This window comes from Columba livia, chromosome 5, assembly GCF_036013475.1.
Source record: "Columba livia isolate bColLiv1 breed racing homer chromosome 5, bColLiv1.pat.W.v2, whole genome shotgun sequence".
NCBI classification, from domain to species: Eukaryota; Metazoa; Chordata; class Aves; order Columbiformes; family Columbidae; genus Columba; species Columba livia.
Window position 1 is genome coordinate 64,206,014 of NC_088606.1, and position 21,694 is coordinate 64,227,707.

Sequence of the window (21,694 nt, forward strand, 5' to 3'; positions counted from 1 at the left end):
GTCCTTTGGGAGGGCTGTGTTGGTACAAACTCTGCCACAGCAGACGTGAGGAACCTCAAACTAAATCTCCTTCCAGTTACATTCTAGGCTCTCAGATCGCAGGAGCTGTGCCGATCTTGATGTTATTTTCAGTGCCATGTTTAAGGTGTTAGTTTCAGAAAAACTCTTTTTCTCTTAATTTTGAGCATTCTGAGGAACATTAGGCAAGATTTTATTTGTTGCAGAGCCCACACATCTGAAAGAGACACGAAACGAGCAGACTTCAGCTGTCAGGATAACGTTTCTTCCACATCTTGCTGTTCTTTTTTGCTGATCTACAGGTGGATGGGTTACATGTTTTTCTACTCCTGTAAGACAATGTATTTTACACCAGTTTGATTGAAATGAACATTCCTTCTACTTCAGTGCTCCCTATCATTTTTTCAATAGAATAAACATGGATTTACTTTTAAAAAGACCCTTTAATCTGGGTAGGTGAAGACACTGAGCGAACTAGAGGCCTTACATATTTTTCTGAGGCAAAAAGTACAACTGTCAAAATCTTGGTGCATCTCTTCAGTTACTGCAGATAAATGAAGGAATTAAAATTTTTGAAGGATAGCTACAGTTTCTGATCGTAGGGAGAAACAGGTATTTGTGAATGTCTCACAACTTTCCATGCTGCTCTTATAAAATATAATTGACTCTGGATGAAATTGGACGCCAATTAAACTTCATTACCCATTTACCTCAGGCCTCAATGGAGGCAAGGCTTAACCTCCAAGAGCAAAGCCTGAATGCATCTGGAAACATTTAACACTTCCATAATACATTAATATCCCCTATATCCTGCATAGCAACAGTGGCTTCATGGGGTGGTGGTGTTTGGTTTTGCCCTCCTTTCTCACTTTCCTTTTCCTACCACTTTCCTCTTCATCTTTCTTAATGCTTTATTTTTCCTTTTAATACCTATGTACCCATCCCGCATTAGTAACCAGCACAGTGGTAGGAACAAAACACAGAATTACAACTTGCTTGCTTCAGTCATTTTTTGTTGTTGTTGTTGTTTTAATACAGACAAGATTGTTTTATTTGACTCATAAATTTCTTTCATTTGATTACTGCTATTGCGTCTCTCAATTCATAATTTCAAAGTGACAAAGAAAATGTCATCCCAAGTCTGGTAGGCGACCCCGTTCCCAGAGCAGTTTGGTAACGTGGTGTAACAGGAGAGATAACGTGCTGATGCTGCCGCTGTGAGCAAGTCCTAAACTTGAATCCAGATACTCTGATTTAATCCAAAGCCCTACACTGGTGCCAGGAGTGAGTTTTAAGATAAAAATATGTAGAGGTATCTATGAAGAGTAAGACTTTACCAGGCCCTCAGAACAGCTTTAGCTCTGCCATACTTTCCAATATATGTGCTCCAAGCTATTTAAGTGCACGTATGTGAAGCACTCGTGCTGTGTGTGAAACTGGGTGTGTGACTGACAGAGAACTTGCCAAGTCACCTTAGGTTCTGGCATCACAAGAATAAAAACCGTATCGAAAGGATGAAGGGAAAAGCAGCCTGGCTGAAAATCAATGTGTGTTAAGATAACGTTTGTACCGTACCTAAAAGATTAAAGCGCTGTGGGTTTTTTTTTTCACTGAACTACGGTCTGCTAATGCAAGGAATTTGCAAAGCTGAATTCCCTCCTGGGCTATCACACACTCATGGCACCTTGGCCCATGTGCTTTGCCTACAATATATGCAGAACTTAGTATGTGTTTTAATTGGTAATTAATTCTTAAGAAAACACAGAAAGAAGAGGCAGTTAATATGATTATCAAGTGGAAGATGGCAGTCAGATGGAGGCTTCCTTCAACAATCTGAGCAAGAAACTTGTGAAGCTACAATTGCAGGAAATCTCTATACAGCACCCAAATACCCTGCAATGAGTTGCAGAAATCTGCATGAACACTTTTCTCCATGAGGCTCTCTGGGCATTTAACTTCTGAGACTTCAGGTCCTCTCTAAATTCTTGGAATCCTCACAAATAAGTTGGCAACATATTAAAAATAAACACTGCTTTATTTGCCAGATTTAGACCTTATTAAATGTACATATATAAGTTAGCTGAATGCAATGTTTAAAAAAAATTATTCCAACATTAGTGTATCATATGTATATCAGCAACGTACTTAGCAGACAAAATTGCCACTCGGGTTACGTGACAGTACAAGTTAAAACAAGCAGGACACATAGAACAGTAGGAAAGTCCATCTATTTTCACCCTGTTCCGTTGTCTCGAACTGATAGTATCACATAAAAAAAGTAAAAGCATAATAACAAAGTCTTCTATTAAAAACAGTATAGAGTCTTGTTTTGTCTAGCAATCTTGTTTTGCAGTCACTTGCTTAGAACATACCACCCTAAATCCTTCCAAGGTAGAAACACTACATTTTAATTGAAAAAAAAAAATATAAATCCCTGATTGTATTACATTTGAAAGGCCAATTTTCTCTTTCTAGCTGATTTTAATGAAGCAATCTACTGTTGCTTAAATCACAATAGTTCCAACACAGAACTATCTTCACTTTGATTAAAGGACACTTTTAGATGAAACACATGGAAATCAAATACTCCAACAGAAACAATAGCGCATTCCCAAACTAACCAGGCCATTTTTCTTATTTTTGCCACTTTTCAAGAACACTTCAGGAAATGTGTATGTATGTGGACCATTATAATCCTAATCATATTAATAATCCTTTGTTTGTCGAAATACTGCTTAATGACAAGTAAAGGCAAACTAGTATGTGAAGAGGTATTAGACTGATTTCATTATGTGAAATTAGCTCTTAATATGACAACACATTCTCTTTTTAACAGTTTCTACATACAAAGAAGTAGTGCTATGAAGTGTAATGATAGATTTTTAAGACATATATATTTCTTTTAAAACAAGATGATCCCAGATTTTTCCCACTTTTTATTGTACAATACAACATATGCAAAACATCTGTTTGTACAGCATTAAATAGGAAGAGGTCTCAAAAATAAGTTTGAAAGAAGCAAGAAGTAGGGGTCAAAACATCAATTCAAATTCAGGGTCTGCATGTGGGTCTTTTGCACATCAGTGCTCTATCCCAAACCAAGGTATTTCCTTGCTTTCCTGCATCTTGCCTTTAAATAGCATTATTCATTCACAATACATCTATTTTGCTTTTGTCTTTTCAAGTGTAGTATATTAGGACACTTTATTACAGGAAACTAACGTTTCGTGAGCATAGTGCATCTAATGCTGAATTTCCAAACCTGTTTTCAGCTTCGATCAGATTGTACATTTTGCATAGACATATCGTTTTGCATCTCATCACCTTACCGTTTGATGCAATTGTTTGCATTGCTGACAGTAACAAAACCGTGAAATCTAAATAAAGCAGTTTAGTTAACAGTATATGTGCAAGAGGCAGCAAAGTGCTTGCGCTGTGTAAATTCTGGTGTCACATACATAATAGTGGTGACTGATACTTTTCTTTGGCTTATACATTAAACAGCAGAGCTCATTTATTTATACGTGCATTCTTCCAACAAACCCATTACTTCAAATATATCTGAATATTCAAGAACATGGTCAGTTCATCATGAACATGAATTGCCAATATGCTCGATTTATCAAGCAAACCCACCGAACAAAGCTGAATAATTTACAGTAAAGAGAAATATACATCTGCTTCAACTCCTTGCCTGGCAGCCAAACCATGGGATGTTTGCTCGAGGTAGGCACTTCAATGTTAAAACTTTTGCTAACAATGACTGTTCTGCCCAAGACACTGATTTAAAACTCTGTTACAACATTAAGGTTACCAGCCAAGTATTACAAGACACAGGTCTGCTAAAACAAAACACAGAAACCTTACGCTGTGGATCTAGTAAACAGTACATCATTTGGCTGATATGGAATACAAACCTAATTTTTTTGTGTGTATACTTGCAAGGAAGTATAACTTTCAAAGTGCAAATATAGTAAATATTTCTAATCTCTCTAGCTAGTGTACTTCAGCATGAGAGAGCTCAACAGTCTGGTGCTATTGAAGCAGTTTGGGTAGGAACTGCTCTCGGAACAGTCTGCACAGCACTAACACACACGGGTGGTTCGGCCAACGCTGCAGCTCCCTGCGCAGGTCACAGTATCACGATGCCTGCGAGCACGCCTGGGAAACACGCGTTTCCCCTAGTGCTCATTTTCACATCTTTTGCCAAACGCAAATAAACAAGGCACTAAGCATGGAAGTGTTGATATGTTTTAAATATACAGCAAAATCAGAAAAATGCCTCACTGCTTCAAATTATAAAATGAGGGCACATTCATAACAGCTGGGAGCTACTTTGCACAAGTAGATACTAGATACTTATAAACTCAATAACTGTAGAAAAGCCCCATGACAACACAGAAAGAAAAACCCACAACAACAAACCAAAGCAAAAAAAGACCCATGAAGGCTCCTATATATAAGGACGATAGCAATGTAAACATAGATTAATTGGCATGCTTAAAATCTCTTGAATGCAAAATCCATGTACAAACTACCCAGCTAGATCAATTAGCAGCCAGATCAATTAGCGCGGCGGTCGTGCTCCCAGCCCGCTGCACCAATACATGTCGTGTACAGACATGCAGCTTTAGCCCTTTGTCGGCATTCGCTGAGAAGCCAAGCAAAGAGCAGCTTTGGCCTAAACTCACATCGAGTGTGATCTTCCAATGGCGGTTTTTGAGATGGAGAAATCAACCTGTACTTCTCCAACACCTTTTCAACAAACACTGTCAACAGGTGATTCCACAAGATTGGCTTTTAAAGAGCAAACTCTTTGGCAGATGATATCTTTATGAAAATAAATCATGTGGGTTTTTTATTTTCCTTCATTAGTATGTATTAACTCAATTCTGTGTCTCTAAATAATTCCAAGTGGAATTAAGCCAATATATCTTTAAAAAAACATTCCTTCTAAAAAGTCTATAGAAGTTCAAAGCTGCAACAAAGGTTTCATGAGACATAGTGGACACAAATAAAAGCCCCTAACCCTAACCCTTGTATCAGGAGTGTTCTCCTATTTAAATGCTCATGTCACAAAACTAATAATTCTCAGCATTCTCCCCAGCAGGAGTCCTCTCTGGGATCCTTTTCATCCCGCTGGGATACAGCCTGGAACTTTGCATTTAGGAACAGGGGGAGGGTTGGGTGGTAATGACCTTGTCATGGCCCTTTGAGGGTCATGTTCCCTGTACTGGGAATCCCAATTGGAGGATTACAAGATTACACTTATGATTCAAAGTGATGGGTAAATAGAAAACAGTGCTGCAGTTAAATAGATTTACTAAACTGAGAATGCTCAGTAAGACTTTTAAAGAAAAGTCTCAAATCTTCGGACTGAAAGCGAAGGGTTGAAACTGTCCTACAGCTTTCAGGATGATGCAATACTGAGCAAGTCACAGATAAAAAAAACCTAAAATGAGCTAAATCCCAAACAGTTGTTTTTCCAGCTACATTGCTCTGGATAACTCCATTCTCCCTTCTGTGGCGATGAACTCCTTTTCTGTGGCTCGTTTATCACCTTGACACAGTCTCTCCTTCAGTTTTTCAAGTTCATACTCATGTAGGATTTTCTGTGTTAAATATTTTTCACGTTTTATTTTGGCTTTCACGTCTGCGGGGACATCAGGAATCATCCATGCAACAAAGAATTTGACGATGAATACAACATGCTGCCAAAAAAAAAAAGGCCAGGAGAAATGTTACAACTCATTGCCAAATAAAACACCCATTGTTTTATCTAACATCAAATAGATCACTTTTTGTTCACAAACAGAATACATTTCATTTGTCTGTTCTGGAACAACACGTAACAAACTGATGTGTATCTGAGATATGCACGAAGATTAAACTACTTCCTTTTATGCAGAAACTTTAACTCCAAATCATTTATGAATTAGCAAACTCAAGAGTAAAGCATCAGGCTCTGCCTCCCCAACATCGCTTTTATCAATATCTCTGTGTGGTTTCTTAGAACATTCATGTGGTCGTGCTGGCAACAGATATCGAGAACCGATAAGATACAGTAGGAAAAGTGATGAGAAGAGCACTTCAACAACTACCTCTTCCCTTCAGAAACTGCAAGACAGTGGCTTAATATTGAAGTGCCAGTTATCCAAAGTATGGATTTAGCTATTTTAAGCCTATATACATCACTGCATTTTTGCTTTCTGGATTCTGAATACAGTCATCTAACACAGGTCTTTAATGAATCCAGTAGGAAAGCGCTAGTCCTGGTGGTTCGTGGCTCTTCCATCTGCATAAAGACCTTTTTTATTCTGCTGTTTTATTTGGATCAACTTTAGCAGTCTCCTCGGCTGTTTCACTGTTCTTACTCTGAGGTTTACTACAACTAGGTCTTCAGGGAGTGGTTATTTAAGACATGATTATTTGGTGTTACTTAGAGAAGAAGCTATTTTACACTCTCAGCAATTCTGTTTTCTGTAACATTAGTAACCACTTAGAGAATGTAATGGTACCAATTGCAGAAGGACATTTTGCAGGGAACATACCTCCATAATAATGATAAAGGCCAGTTTTGCAGCAAGAATGTGCCAGAACTGCATAGTGTGTAAGTATTTCCTCTCATGGTCTGGAGGATATCGATAGTCTCTGTACCTGTTGGACAGAAAGACATGCAGAGGTGAAATGTCACATTCAGTCTCAGACAGACGACAAGCTCAGTGACACTTACAGGCAAGTACAGCTGTCACTTAAGGAACCTTTTCATCTTGTTTTAAATGGTCTGTTTCCTTCGTCAGGAAAAGGTCGCCTCTCTATTTGTTTCCATCTTATGTTTGCTTAAAAACCCTCATACTCCAAGCAACAAAGACAAGGATGTGCGAGAAGTGAAATTTTGTACATAGGTTACTTTTTTTGCAGGTAATGATCAAATAATACAGGACAGTGATGGAATGTATCACACAGTAACGGTCAAGTATTGAATAAATGTGACAGACGTTGACAGATTACGGATGGAACAGCTGCAGGGTTTAATGGAAGGACAGTCTTGAGCACATGTTCTACATTCCCATGTACAAGTAGGATAAAGACTCCTGGGGCTTTACAGTTAAAACATGATACAAATGTAGCCGCCTCTAAGTGTTGAGGGTTTTGTTTGGTTCATTTGTTTGGGGATTTTTTTTTCATCAAATCAATACTTTTCTTTTACCGTGGACTTCTCTAAAGTTCTTTCTCAATTACTTCAGAGCCTCCAACGCTTCTTCTAGCAAGAAAGGACTGTTTTTAAATGAGAGCAGGATGGTCCAGATCCTTGGTGATATCTAGCACAATAACAATTGTCTTTAAACACCATACTTCATTTTCAGCTTTGGAATCTAAACATCCCTTTAATAATAGTCCCTTGTCCACTTAGGCATTGCAGTCTAAAAACCTTCGAAAATATAAGTTTGCAACCTTAGGGATGTAAAGCTTCTCCATCACTCAAAAATCAATAGTTCAATTCAGTAAAAAACAACCAACCATTAGCAATGAGACACTTAAACAACAAAAAGGTGATGTTTTTCATTACTGTCATGATCTCTTACCATCTCAAGCACTGCTTTGCTCACAGCTTAAATATTACCTCTCGCACTTTAGAATTATGAGAATGATATAACTAATTTCTAGTGGACTACTTAGATCTGCACTGACCTTTTATGCTGTATTCTAACCAAAGTGATGTTTATTATTACACAAACACAAACCTGCATATGACAAAGTCTTCTCGATTCACTTTAGGTTTGTTTCTGTCAGGAAAATCTGAGATTTGAAACGCTGACAAACTATTGTTTATGTATCCAGACATAGGAGAGTCTTCATTTTCAGAATAAGCATAGTAGTAAACTAAACGAGGGATCATATCTGATGTGAATGCAACGATAAAAGCCTGAAAAAGAAATTGGAAAAAGAAATTAAGGAAGCGGCAAACAAAACTTGTGAGCAGATTCATAAAGGGGTTTTGTGCCATGACTCCAGACTTTTCAGAAGGGCCTGTTACAACAGGACAAGGGGTGATGGTTTTCAACTAAAGGAGGGGAAATTCAGGCCAGACATGAGAAATATTTTACAATGAGGGTGGTAAAACACTGGCCCAGGTTGGCCAGAGAGGTGGTGGATGCCCCATCCCTGGAGACATCCCAGGCCAGGCTGGACGGGGCTCCGAGCAATATGAGCTGGTGAAGATGTCCCTGCTCATGGCAGGGGTGGGACAATGAGCTTTGAAGGTCCCTTGAACCCAAACCATTCTATGATTCCAAGATCTTTTAAGCAAGGGTGAGCATGATCAGGGGACTTCGCCTTGGTAAAGACGCTGATCGTGGCCTCTGATGCAAGGACCAGCACTCAGTGAACACAACATAAGAACAGTGTTTATAAGAGGCACCAAATCCCAAATATCTCCTCACACCAAACTGTCTTTTATCAGTGATAACAGCACTCCTTAGTAAAAGGGGAGATGTGGTTTTGAATTCTTGTGAGAAAGGATGAACCCAAATCCAGTGTGTGATGACTTTATCCAAGAAGGGGCCGCTCTCTCCAGCTGTATTTAAAAAGGAAACAATGGCCACCAGCACATTTTGCCTGGAACCCTGAAGTACTTGAGGTGCTCAGGTACTTTGCTAATTAGGCAATACCTGCAAGTGGGTTTATTGCCTAAGGCACTTGCAGATCTGATACTATTTAATATTCTGCATTAAAAAGAGGCAACTCTTTTGCTCAGCAGTCTGCTTTACATGCTACTTAAGATGAAATACTAGCACAGTGTTTAGTTTCCAGCTTATAAAAAGTGCTCTGAGCCACTGGCCCCATAAGGGCATCCAGAAACAGTCAAACGAGCAGAATTCCCACAGAATACTGTTGATGAAGGAGAAAAAGCATTAGCTGATTTTTAAGTCTGCAAATTCTGAGTACATGGAAGAATCGAAGTGGATGTAGCTTAGTTGATGTACTTACATTAGTGACAACAGACAAGATGGCCATTCCGTTCAGGATTTCTTGCCAGACTCCGATGCTGTGTGCTTTGGCAGCCACAGGTCTCCTGTACTGAGTGGTTAATTTCCAGGAGTCCACTCGAATCTCCAGGATGTTATTCATCAGAGCAAGAAGGGGAGCCAGAGGAAAGGACGCCACGAAGAGAGTGATGAATCCAAACTGAATGACTGCAAGGGAGAAAACAGAAGTGCCAAAATCTGCCCCTATTCATCAGCTACACTCCTAAACGAAGAAGAGGAAACACGTTTAATTGTATCACAACCTCAGCTCCACCTGTTGTTAGTGGTTCAGTCAAAATATTAATACCAATTCTGTATCTAACAGTCTTAACATTAGTTTAAGAATTGCAAATAAAATACACAAATGATCCCTTTAGTAATTACCAAAATGAAATGTCTCTTGGTATGGAATGTGACAGTTCTCAATGCAGAGCCAATACTGCCACTATATTTTAAAGACAGGAAACAGAATATCTTGTCTGGTTTAGGCATAATAAATTCCCATACAACAGTCATCAGCTCTTCCATGATTTCAGTGATGATGAGTTCTTCATCCTAGACAAGCAACAACATTCCGACTAGCTCAGCAGCCCCAGGACAACACCGGAGCATCCGGGTTCAGTTCTGATTCAGGAAGAGGGAGGACATCTATTAATGGGCATGGCTCACAACACTGTTCTGAGTGTGTTAATCTCACAAGATCGCAGCCCTGTATGGAATACCATGAAGTGACAATAATAAAGCCACACATCTCTAGGCAATCTAGAACACTTAAAAATTATTTCCGTAGCAATAAAACACTACAAAGGTCCACTTTTCCACAAATTTTGTCCTTATAAAAGTCAAATATATATACACATATATATATACATATATATATTAGCATCTTTTAGATTTAGTTTGGCTTCAGTTTCTAGTTTTAGTTTCTCAGGTTTTGTAAACTAATTTTCAGATGCTGACCTGTTCACGTTACCTTTGAAAACCCTTTTCAGTTCCCCGTGCTCCCTCTGCTGGTCTATATCGAAGCACTAATCAGCGCAAACCCAAAACTAGACGGATTCTCCAGGCTGCAGTTCCCAGATCTCATATCTGCAGTTCCCATCCTTACAGCATATTTGGCACTCACCCCATACATACAATTTGCACTGACATCAGCTGAGAACACGCTTGGGAACAAGAACAGAACAGACACCGAGACAGCTGGCTGCACCGAGAATAATGTTCCCCATTCAAATGAGGGAAACAAAGAGTCTTTGCAGTGTTTCTGTGAAATTCCCTGCAGTCTAAGATGCAAAGGCAGCTTTTTTTTTAATTGGGCTGACCTATTTAATGATTTCCAGCAGTTAATCGTCTACTGTTTACCAGATGAAAGTGGTGGCATCAGCCCATAACAACTAATTGAGAAGCTATTTTTTGGAAAGTGTCTGTACAAGGTGTCTTGTCCTCAATTCCAAATGTGTATTTTTAAACTCACCCATTTCTAGATATTCATAGAACAGGCCTAAGGCTCCAAACGTCTGCAGATCATGGTCTTGCTCCCAGCGACTGTATAAATTTTCTGGATTATTTCTGGCTTTCCGGCGACCCCACCAGTTACAAATCCAGCTGTACATGCAGAAAAGGAGTTAAAAATGAGGAAAGTAGATCAAGCATCCCTTTCCCTAAGCAAGCCTCTTGTTGCAACATGCTTTTCCAAGCATAGCTTTCACAAAAAGAGGCCAAGAGCTGCTATGAAATGAGGCTACTTGTCAGAATTTGTGCTTAATTTACAGAAGTTTTCTTAGCTTCTTCATAGGGCAATACTTGTTATCATTCCATCCAATAATTTCCTCTGCCTGTAACATGGGCATCTTGGTGTAGGGAAGAACTTACGGGACTATGGCCTCTTGGATATTTCCCCAGATCTGTTTGCCAGCCATGACGATGGTGAGTTGTGTCGTCAGTTCTATCAAACAGCCCGCAGGATCGCACTGGCAGAGACAAATTGGGGGTTAACAGACATTACCCAGCCAAAATATATTCTACTACTGTATCAATTAAAGAAGAAGAAGGGTTCTTAAAACTTGTTAGGATAATTAATTTTCACCTAGGCTGCCAGCTAAGACACTCTCTAATGAAAGAGGCTTTCAACACTCCCTCTGCTTGATGAAACACACCCCAAAACATAACAAACATTTAAAGACAGAGTAACTCAGAGATGCTCCAGGCGACTGCTGTGCAGATACACAAAGATGGGGCAGCTGGATCCACGTCCAGCAGCCCCAGCAAAGGTGAATCTGTAGCGCTTGGTCACCTCTCAACACCAGACCAACCCTGACCTACATTTGCAATTCATATCCCTACACCAGAGTATCTGGTCTCTGCTGTTGCTGAGAACACAGGTTTTAAAGTTTCAACTCTTTATTGAGTCCTTCTTAAGAATCGATAACAGCAGCCAGACCAGTATTAGGAGACACTCCATCAGCAAGTGCACTGCATTACTTCAGCGTGTTTTGAGTAAAGCTTTTCCTCCACTATTGACTCCCAAGCAATGCTTCACATTAGATATTGTATTTCATCTCTGTACAAACACCATAATTAGCAATGAAATGAGGGCAAAAAAGCAAAAGCTTACAGGTGTCTCTCTTATCAAATGGTTCCTCTGAAAATGTAGTGCCTCAATAATGAAGACACCCAAAAGGCAGAGAGCATTTCTGTTTATACCAGCTTGCTTCAACCTAGGGGATCACTTTTAAGACCTACGGTGAGATCCACTGGTATTTCAGGAGAACTGGGGGCAAAAAAAGCGTTTTTATTTTTCACTCTTTTGACCAAAAGACGTAGATTTTCATTACTGGTGCTTCCCTCACTGGCAACAGCAGGAAAAGTCCTTGGAAGTTCCTCCATCAGTCTCAGGATGCCCAGCTGAGGTCCAGGTCATTTCAGACCAAACCCACAGCTGGTAATTCATGGGGACAAAAACTAGTTTATTATTATTATTCAATCCTCCTCAACCAGAAAAGTCCTACCTCTTCATTTCGCCAGCGATTAAACATGTATGTGTAGGCACCTGGGTAACCAGCAAACTTCCCTTTGAAGAAGGCCACATAGAAGCAGGATGAATAGTAGTTGACAAACTGGAACAGGAACATTTTCATAGTGAGCCTGTTCTCATACTCCATATGAGTTCTGGGAATCTCTGTAAAACCAGAAAACAGTAATTTTATTTTCCTTTAGTCCCTTTAAAAGGACACAGATTCATTAATAGTCATCACCCACAGTGCCTTTACATCCCAAAAGAGAAAAAAGGAAAGAGAAAGGAGAACCACCTAAAAATGGAATTCTGGCTCTCGGACATCCTGCCCTAAATTTACAATGCAATGTTCTGAGTAGACAAGCAAGTGAAATTCATTCTTGAAACATTTATAGGCTTCCATTTCCCCTTCTTTGTACTGTCCACGAGCACTTGTTCTTCCCAAAATCTTACACGATTTTTAGGAGATCCATGATGAATCTCGAATATTAACTGGCTGGGTCTTCTTGACTGAAAATTTCACTCACCCCCTGTAGTGAAGTTATTTTATATATCTGAGCAAATGAACATTTCCAAGCTTGGCAAAACATTTCATCCCCCGGACCCAAGCCTGACCCTAAGCCTGGACTAAGCGCAGCTGCCGCAGCCGCCAGAGGAGGGCAGCACTCCCACAACAAAACGGATTTATTGTCCCTCTAACTGACAACCACAGGTCATCAGGTTATCCAAAAATTAAGAAATTAATTCTCCATGCTTGCAAACACCAAAACAACATGGCTGAGCCTTCATGCTTATAATTCCTGCCCTTCAAGAAAAGAATGATTTAAAAAATAATGTTTGGGTTTTTTTTCTCCCCTAGGGACAATTTTACCTATTACTTGTTCTGTTTTTCTTTTGTCTAATTTGGCCAAGTGAGATAAGCAACACACATCTCCGAGACAAGAGATGGTCCCTGATAAATCCAAATAAACACAATGCAACATCCTATTAAGTTTCTGCAAGAAACACCTTTTGATTCTTAATTCCACTTGCAAGACGTCATTAAAAAAAAAGACCCCCCCAGCTATTTTTATGACAGCTGTGCAAACTACAAGTATCTAATACTTTCAGCTCTAGCCCCCCAGCTTAACATTCTGCAGTTATTTCTTTCTATAAGGCACCTGCAGGGACTTGTGCATCTAAATCACTAAGGGCAAACAAAAAAAAATATGCAAGAAGGGCTCTAGGGAAGGACATTTCCAAACATAAAATCCGCTACAAAAGTATTAAGTCTGTCTAAGATCTAAGATCTTGTGGTTCCTCCACAATGACACATCTTGGGCCCAGCTTCTCAACCTGCTCAGCCTGTGGTGACTCCAAATCTGCAATTCCACAGCTAAGGGGAATAATGCCAAGAGAAAACCCTGGACAATATACTGTCCTACCATCCCCCAGCCTCCTACCTTTTCCCCCAAAGTAAGAGATGGGATTATTCAGTCTTTTTTCTTGTAAAGATGGCTGTGAAATTTATGTTCTATTTTTAAATATTATCTTCAAGGTTTCTAATTGAAACACTGCTAAATCAAGACAGTTTGATCTTGCTTTGGCAGCTCTAATTTAACACATGATAATGTTCAGTTATGTTCAGAACTAGGGTTGTCTCTGTAGACTAGTTTTAATATAAGCAAACATGATACTAGGAGAAACCAGCTTATGATAAGTATTCAAATGCAGGGAAAATGTTCAGTATGGCCATGGATATACCCAAGCTGGTGCTACAAGCTGCAGACTGACATCCTCGTGCTCCCACTGTGTGCAAATTGGAAACAACTACACAGAGCATCTATTTCTACCTTCAGTGATTCCTTGAAAGTTTCATCTTCAACTACACTGCTTACCCATGTCGGTGATCCAGATGGCTATTCTCTCATAGAGAAAATTCAGTATCATGATGATGACAAAGTTGAGGCACGAGGCCGTGACCGAAGTCGCCAGCTGGGGGGTCAGCAGCCCCCTGACGGGCTGTAACGTCTCCGTGTTCTCCATCAGGCTGGCAAAGGCCGCGTACACCGCCAGGCGGTACACGATCACGGCGATCATGCTGGCAATAATCAGAGACACCTACGGGAAAGAGAGGTTTGAAATGCACCTGTAGCTCAGTACAGCTATATGCATGCAACTTTGGAAATAACATGTACATCGTCATGCTTTATGGTTTTTATATTTTATTCTTCACGGGTATGAGTTGAGCAGCACTGAAATGCAAAGTCCACAGGCAAAATACTTTGTTATATTAGATACACTAAACCCCAAAAAATTCTTTTGTTAACACAAGACAAGCAGACTATCCAATACCAATATTAATAAAAAAATAGTGCAGAAGGATACAGACTCATAGAAATGGACATGGACGGGACAAGTTAGATTAAATTGTCCATGCTGAAATTCACTCTGCAGGTGTTTCTACAGAGGAATACGTGGATATTTCATTCTGATGAATAACACTTTTTTTTTTTGGCCTTTACTATTAATTTTTCCAGTATGGTCTGTTAACAGTACATAAGCTAGAGGAAACATTATCCTTATGCAAAAATGTCCAAACAAATTACTAATTAATGGCAGATTTCCAAGGTATTTTTTTTTAATCTGAATTGAAGTCCATTTTGCATGATAGCAGGAAATCCGCAGGACAATAATAAAAGCACATGTTAATATAATAAGTAAAGCCAGTTTGTGTTAATGTAATGATTAGTGATGATCAGCAACCCTGATGTATGTTAAAGCAACCATTTGGAAAGATGCTCACCCAGAACAAGACTGTAGTTCCCGAGATGCAGAACCGCACAGCCTGGCTGGTTACAGGCAAATAAGGCTCCATCTCCTGAAACAGTCAAGCAAGCAGAGCACAGATTACAAATCCATCATCTGACATCAAGCAGCACACAGAGCTCTCATCAGCTGTGTGAAAGGAAAACCATCTCTAAATGGGCAGATTTTGAATGTGCTGGGGGAAAAAATAAAGATCAGGACAGAAGTGGCCAAAACAATGCTAAAAATTGAGACGGTACTTGGAAAGACTGGTTAAACCTTTGTAAAAATCAATCGATAGCTGAATGAAAAAGACCACCCCCCTCATTAGATGAGAGGGACAGAAGTGTGACAGGAACGCTCGGTCAGCTGCCATACTGCTCCGAGTCCAAAACTAGACTGAATTTTAAGAAATTCTTCATGTTGAGGTTTCTTAAAATGGCACCACGTTTTCCACACAGCCAGAGAGTGTCTTCCTCCACTCCTTCAATTTGTTTTTTTAATTGAAGAAGTGGCCACATTCATCAGCTGCCAATCTCTGCCGCAGCATCAGGCAGTGAGGTCTTACCCAAGTGAGTATCCCCACATAGCACATGAACAATACTCCATGTTCGTGTAAAGTTCTCTTTTTCATAACCAATTCTAATTCCTAAAATATCAGATTACATGTGTTAAGAAAGGATCATTTGAGTACTAATGACAGTGGAAGAAGATTCAGTAAAAAAAACGTGAATTTAATAAATCTTTAGGACAAGACATTGTAGTATCCTTATGCTCCTCTTGGACAAATGGGCACCGATTACTATAGACGAGCACCGTATTATCTTATCAATAAGTACACTGCACCAGGAAATGCTTCTTTAGACAACAGAAGATATTGAGCCTGTGAAATGTTGTGAAGGGAGTTTATTTTCTGTCGCACAGGAGGCCAGAATGTGCCGAACACGCTGGCACAATGCGGTGTAATGCCGGTGAATACAACAGCTGCACATTTCTCCCTGACACCACCAAGCAATAGATGTTTTACAAACGTTGCTTCTTGATGGCGATATTCTTCAGTCAATTGGGATGCTCATACCAGTGTGATTTTGTTAGAAATACAACGTGCTGTTCTCCCAGGAGAGATAAATTGCCTGTATCTGCCTGAGTATACTCACTAAACACAATTATCAGTACTGTAGTCTCAAGTCACAAGTTGTTTGATGATGAAAACAGTTAAAGGCTCTGTTGACAGAACTATAAAAACCCAGCTGAAGATAAGATAACAAGCATAGGTAGCAGGCGGCTTTACATAGGCTCATAACATTTTATACCTATTATGTATAAATAGATAAGACTTATATTCGATACTAAGAACGTTTCACACATTCTAGGCTATTCAACAACTTTTTTACTTTATAACAAAGGTAGGCAATAATGTGCAATGACAGAGTCTAAGTTTGAATGTAATGCTTCATCATTTATGTAAATTAAGATTCTACCGTAATGAGCAAAACCAGATTTTAGGTATGACATAGCTAAATAGTTGGCATCGTGATCAACTGAGGTGTTAATTAAAGCCTCGAGATGGGCAATTTCTGTTTCAGTGCAACTAGAACTTGGAATCATGGCCAGGAATGAGGAAATCATTTTCTGAGGAAGGCAAAGCCTGCCTTGGGACACAACAAACTCGGTGACCTGTCTTCATATTATTTTATCAGTCTGTAGAATTAAGTTGTTTCAAATCACTGCCCTTTCACATGTTCAGTATTGCACATTATCTAATGAAAGGAAATTACACGACAGCCTGCCTAACCCATATGGTGTGCTATAACTGGGTATTGATAAGGATCACTGCTATACCTTGCTGCACAAAAGGTTCTGAAAATCCACCAAGGTAATAAATTGATGTGTCATAAAATAAAGGATTGTGCAGTCATAGAATTTTTTTATGGATACTTAGAAAGCACTGAACAGTGCAGTATCTCACTCTGAGATGAGAAAAGTATATAATGATCCAACTTCTGTTTCCAAAATAAAATCACAGAATCACAGAATGGTTGGGGTTGGAAGGGACCTCTGGAGATCATCCAGTCCAACCCATCTGCTAAAGCAGGTTCACCAGAGCAGATCACACAGGAATGTGTCCAGGTGGGTTTGAATGTCTCAGAGAAGGAGACTCCACAACCTCTCTGGGCAGCCTGTTCCAGGGCTCTGGCACTCTCAGAGTAAAGAAGTTTCTCCTCATATTCAGATGGAACCTCCTGTGCTTCAGTCTGTGCCTGTTGTCCCCCATCCTGTCATCGGGCACCACTGAAAAGAATCCGGTCCATCCTCTTGACACCCACCCTTCACATATTTATGAGCATAAATAAGATCTCCTCTCAGCTTCTCTTCTCCAGGCTGAACAGCCCCAACTCCATCAGTCTTTCCTCATGAGAAAGATGCTCCAGACCCCTCATCATCTTCATAGCCCACTGCTGGACTCCCTCCAGTAATTCCTTGTCCTTCTTAAACTGGAGAGCCCAGAACTGGACACAGCCACATAAGAGAGTGGACATTTGGAGTCTGAGCACACACAGGGATACAAAACAGCAAATAACACGCAACAGGCAGGCATCTGTTTTCAATTAGCTCATTGAAAATTGATTTACCTGAAATTGTCTTCCTGAGCAGGGAGAAATCAATACCTCAGCAGAGCTACACTCAAAAATCACTGCGCATGGTTATCAAAAGTCTGAGTAACTTGTACAGTGCACAAGCTACAGGTGCAAGAACAACAGCGTTAATGCTGCATGTGCAGAAGGGGAAGGAGAGACAGGAAAATTGTCCCTCATGAGAAATAAGATTAGTGTATATATTTCCTAATAATTCAGGATACAAACCCTGAACGACAGGGCTACTGTTTATATGACAATGATTCTTCCCATGTTCTGGCTAAGTTTCTATTTCTTTTCTGAAGACTGTGCTATTGAAGTATACTTAGGACTACCAAAAATAAGTTATTGATGTGCAGTTCTAGAAAGAGAAAGTATGATTTAAAAATACATCAAATTGAGGTGGTAGATGTATTGGAATGCAACCGTTGCATCCCTAAATTTGTCAAATAACTCCTACCTAAATTAAATTTGAATGAAGACATTAACGTCTAGTAAATAATTATATACAGCATTTAACAGAGTTAAATTGCGTGGTTAATTGTATTTAAATTAGATTTCAGACAAAGGGCTTCAGTAACCTCCATCTCTCTAGCGTTCCCCCAAGCAAAGTGGTTTTATATCAGAAGCAATACCACAGCCAGTCCCACTTCTGTATCTTTAGACCGAGACAACTGCTCCTCCATATGCAGTGCAGGGATGAGAAAGAGTGTTTTTGAAGGTGTGAAGATTTCAGATTGCTACCTTGAAACGTGAAGGACACAGTAAAGATGGTGTTAGCTAATTGAAAACTACTAACTGTGCCTTTGTATCCCTGATTTAATATACTAGTTTTCAATCAGCCAGCTGTGACCATCACCACTGCTCTGTGCAGATGCAACAGCCAAGGGCATGCCCTGCTCCAATATGAAAGCAGCATCGCTTTTGTGTGTCACACAAATCCGTACCTGAACCTTTGCCAGCCCTCCAGCACACCACTGAATCTGCACGCGTGTCAACCCAGCACCCTCGTTACCTGAGTCACAGGATTCTTCTTCTTTTGGGTACATTTTGCCTCGTACTCTGGCCTCAGCTGGAGCTGTTGCTGTTCCTCTTCAAAATCAACCAAATCCCACTCGTATTTCAGCCTAGCTTGCCGTCTCTTCCAGAACTCCAAGAAAAGCGTAACTGCAATTTGGAAATTTTAAAATATATTTAGGGGAGAAGTGAACAAGTTTATGAACAAAGATAAACTTGCTTCTGTGCTGGCTCCTATTCTGCGGTCTGTTATTCCCCCTCACAATGTGACCCATCTATTTCTACTAAAGTTCACAGCTAAGACCATAACATGGATAAGGTAATTTATTAGCTAACTGAATTGCAGAAGTGGATGACAAGGAAGATGCCAAGACAGGATATGAATGTTTCCATGGTTATGACAACCATGTTCAATCACAATTTAACTGCTTTTCAGAGGCAAATAGTAATACAGAATTAACAAAGGAACATTATCATTCAATTAATTGCTTGTGTATAAACCTGTAACACATGAACAAGTATTACGAATACGCAGAACTGTTTTCAAGTAGTGTGTTCAAAGGCTTCTGTTGCTCTTTGATGGTTGTTTGATATCATGGTCATTTTAAGGACAGTGAATGTCTGATGCTTTTCATACAATCAAGAGTGAGACTGCTGAAGAAATTTAAGACTCTAAAAGGAACTGATTTAATATATAAAATAAACAACTATAAAAGTTATAATATTATATCACATTTTAAAAGCCTATTATAAACTACTTTAAAACATAAGCCGTTGGTAATCTAATTGTTCTTACTGGACGTGGGGAGACTGTACAGTTCACACAAACACAGGAAAGTTTATCTTCTGCACTTCTAAAATCTTTTGCTGGTACTTCCTGAATGACTAGTCCATGTCACTCAGAGACTAGGGCTTAAAACCAAGAAAAGTTTAGGAAAGCAGCCATACAACCTCATCTTACTCAAGATTTTCTTGAGAATTCTCTATGAACAAGTTAGTGGCTAGATATCGATCCTTCGATAATGAATACACAAACAAGTTTTGCATTAGTATACAGAGGTCTCTGCGCATTAATGAAATATCTGTATTTGAACTGAAGATTTAACTATGGTATTTCACACAAACAGTATGAAACAGGAGACAAGGTATTTAAGGTAATAAGAAATAATAACTACACTGTCCTGCATCTATAAACCTGCCCAGAGTTAAAGAAAAGAACATGTATTCAAGACAACAAAATCTTGAAGTGTGAACAAGTATCTCTTGCAAGAGTCAGGAAATCCACCTCTTTCTGCATCATCAAAACATACCAGAATGCATGACCCTTCACTGGAGTAGAAACTGATTCTCATCCTAAAATTAGAATTAATTAAGCTGTAGTGCTGGGCCACCCTCCAGTGACAGGACACAATCTCTGCTCCCTCAAGGGGACACTGATTACTTGTGGCACTAAGTGGAGACTATTCTCACAAGGGCTGTGTAAGGCTGGACCACTTGACCTTAGGTTACTAAGGAAAGAAAGAAGTGTTACCAGTACACAATGGTTATGATGTCTCAGATACCTGCTGGATGTTGTTCAGTTTTGGTCAAGTCAAATCCCTCTGTACCTTAAAATTATTTTTATTCTTTCATCACTTTTGCCTTTGAGGAAGGATTTAAAGCCAAGCCATTATTCTCCTCCTTCCCACCTCCAGTGTCGCTCAGCAGTTTGGCCAAAATCTCCTTATTGCTTGACATCAAACTTATCAAACGTACTTACCCCATATCCCCATGAAAATGGCAAAAAAGAGTGTTGCCACGTTGTCAAACAAATGGGAATACTGCAACAGAATACACAAGAACAGGTCAGTACCAGAACAGTTTTCAGTATGACCAGAAATGAGAAGCAGTTGGAGAAGCAGGTACAGACCTCTGAGGACTGACAGGTGGTGTTCAGCCTCCAGTACTCGCAGTCTCGGTCACAAAGAGGGCACATGATGATCTCTCCTCCAATTGCAGGGTCACAGATTTCTTTGCTGAGGAGAAAACCATTGCACAGTACCTGTTTTGATACCATCTTAACAGGTGCCATATGAAATTCATTTAAAAAAAACAATCAGCATTTGAAAAAAAGATAAATTAAGGGCTTTGTTTGTTCAAAGCTCAATTGTTGCAGCTTCACAGAAAAGACGCCAAGTCTTGTTACATTCACTGGCGTTCACCTGTAGTTGGTGAGGGCAAGCCAGGTTGTGTAGCAGCTGCTACAAGGAGAAAGAACAATTCACATAGTCTGGACTTTCTGATTCTATCCCTAACGAATCAGAAGCCTGTGAGAAGCTGTACTGCACCTGCACTGCGTTCAGGTGAGATACTACCCATGTTATTTCTCAGCGGGTTAGTAATGTGCTCATAACACCCTTTCTAAAAGCAGAGGTATTAATTCAGCTTTGCTACCTACGATAAAATTTGCTACTTCAATTTAAGTACCATAGCGGGCAAAGTTTATAATCCCATGATAGTCCTTCAGTATCCAGAGAAATCTGAACACGTACAGCAGTATTCCCAGGCGAATTCTGAACTGAGCTAAAATGTAAGTCTCAAACTGACCTAATTCAATAGAATGGATGACGATTTTAACCTGTTATTCATCTTTTATGGTTAAAGCTCAAAATTTTCTGGAAGCCTTCTTATTAAAAACAGTGAGCAATGGAATGTCAACCCTCCTTTCCTCTCCCTGGCCCCACATCCCCAAATATTGGCATCCTTGAAGAAACAAATATAATGCTTATTTAAAAATAAGCAAACTGTGGCTTCCCTTCTGTGACAGGAGAACCTGCTGATCTGTCCTGTGCTCCTGCTTTGGGCAGCCAGCACAAATGATGACCTACACAACATGGTCAACGGAGCATTCTGCAAGGCAGTTTAAATAAAAAAGCTTAAGGCAACAATAAACACTTGAAACAAGTAGTACTGAGATGTGCCAGTTGTAGTCTTAGGACATTATGTATTGCAGATACTCCAGTCTAAAAAGCTGTTGCCAAATGGCAATGAAATATTGCTTTTCACCTACAAATCAAGTCTTACTAATTAATAGTCACAAGCTGTGCATTAGCTGTCCGCCACCATTTCAGTCAATAAAGGCGGCTGAAGAACAAATTTGTCTTCTCTGACAAGCTTTAAAAGCTTCTTACCTGCTTTATTGCAAGAACAAACTT

At 39.7% G+C, this 21,694-nt stretch overlaps 1 protein-coding gene across 11 annotated transcripts in view; it reads right to left on the reverse strand.

The window, feature by feature from the left end:
- Positions 1-2,034: 2,034 nt before the first annotated feature.
- The window catches only part of ANO5 (anoctamin 5), a 56,353-nt gene continuing 36,693 nt past the window's right edge, over positions 2,035-21,694 (reverse strand). For all 11 annotated transcript variants that reach the window (XM_065065499.1, XM_065065496.1, XM_065065495.1 and 8 more), the window contains 12 exons: positions 20,410-20,515; positions 20,260-20,320; positions 18,499-18,650; positions 14,846-14,920; positions 13,938-14,160; positions 12,056-12,225; positions 10,920-11,017; positions 10,522-10,652; positions 9,010-9,215; positions 7,764-7,945; positions 6,570-6,675; positions 2,035-5,729 (listed from right to left, as the gene is read on the reverse strand). In XM_065065499.1, coding sequence (XP_064921571.1) covers positions 5,508-5,729; positions 6,570-6,675; positions 7,764-7,945; positions 9,010-9,215; positions 10,522-10,652; positions 10,920-11,017; positions 12,056-12,225; positions 13,938-14,160; positions 14,846-14,920; positions 18,499-18,650; positions 20,260-20,320; positions 20,410-20,515 — 1,732 coding nt within the window. In that variant the 3' untranslated portion in view covers positions 2,035-5,507. The remainder of the gene's footprint in view (positions 5,730-6,569; positions 6,676-7,763; positions 7,946-9,009; positions 9,216-10,521; positions 10,653-10,919; positions 11,018-12,055; positions 12,226-13,937; positions 14,161-14,845; positions 14,921-18,498; positions 18,651-20,259; positions 20,321-20,409; positions 20,516-21,694) is intronic.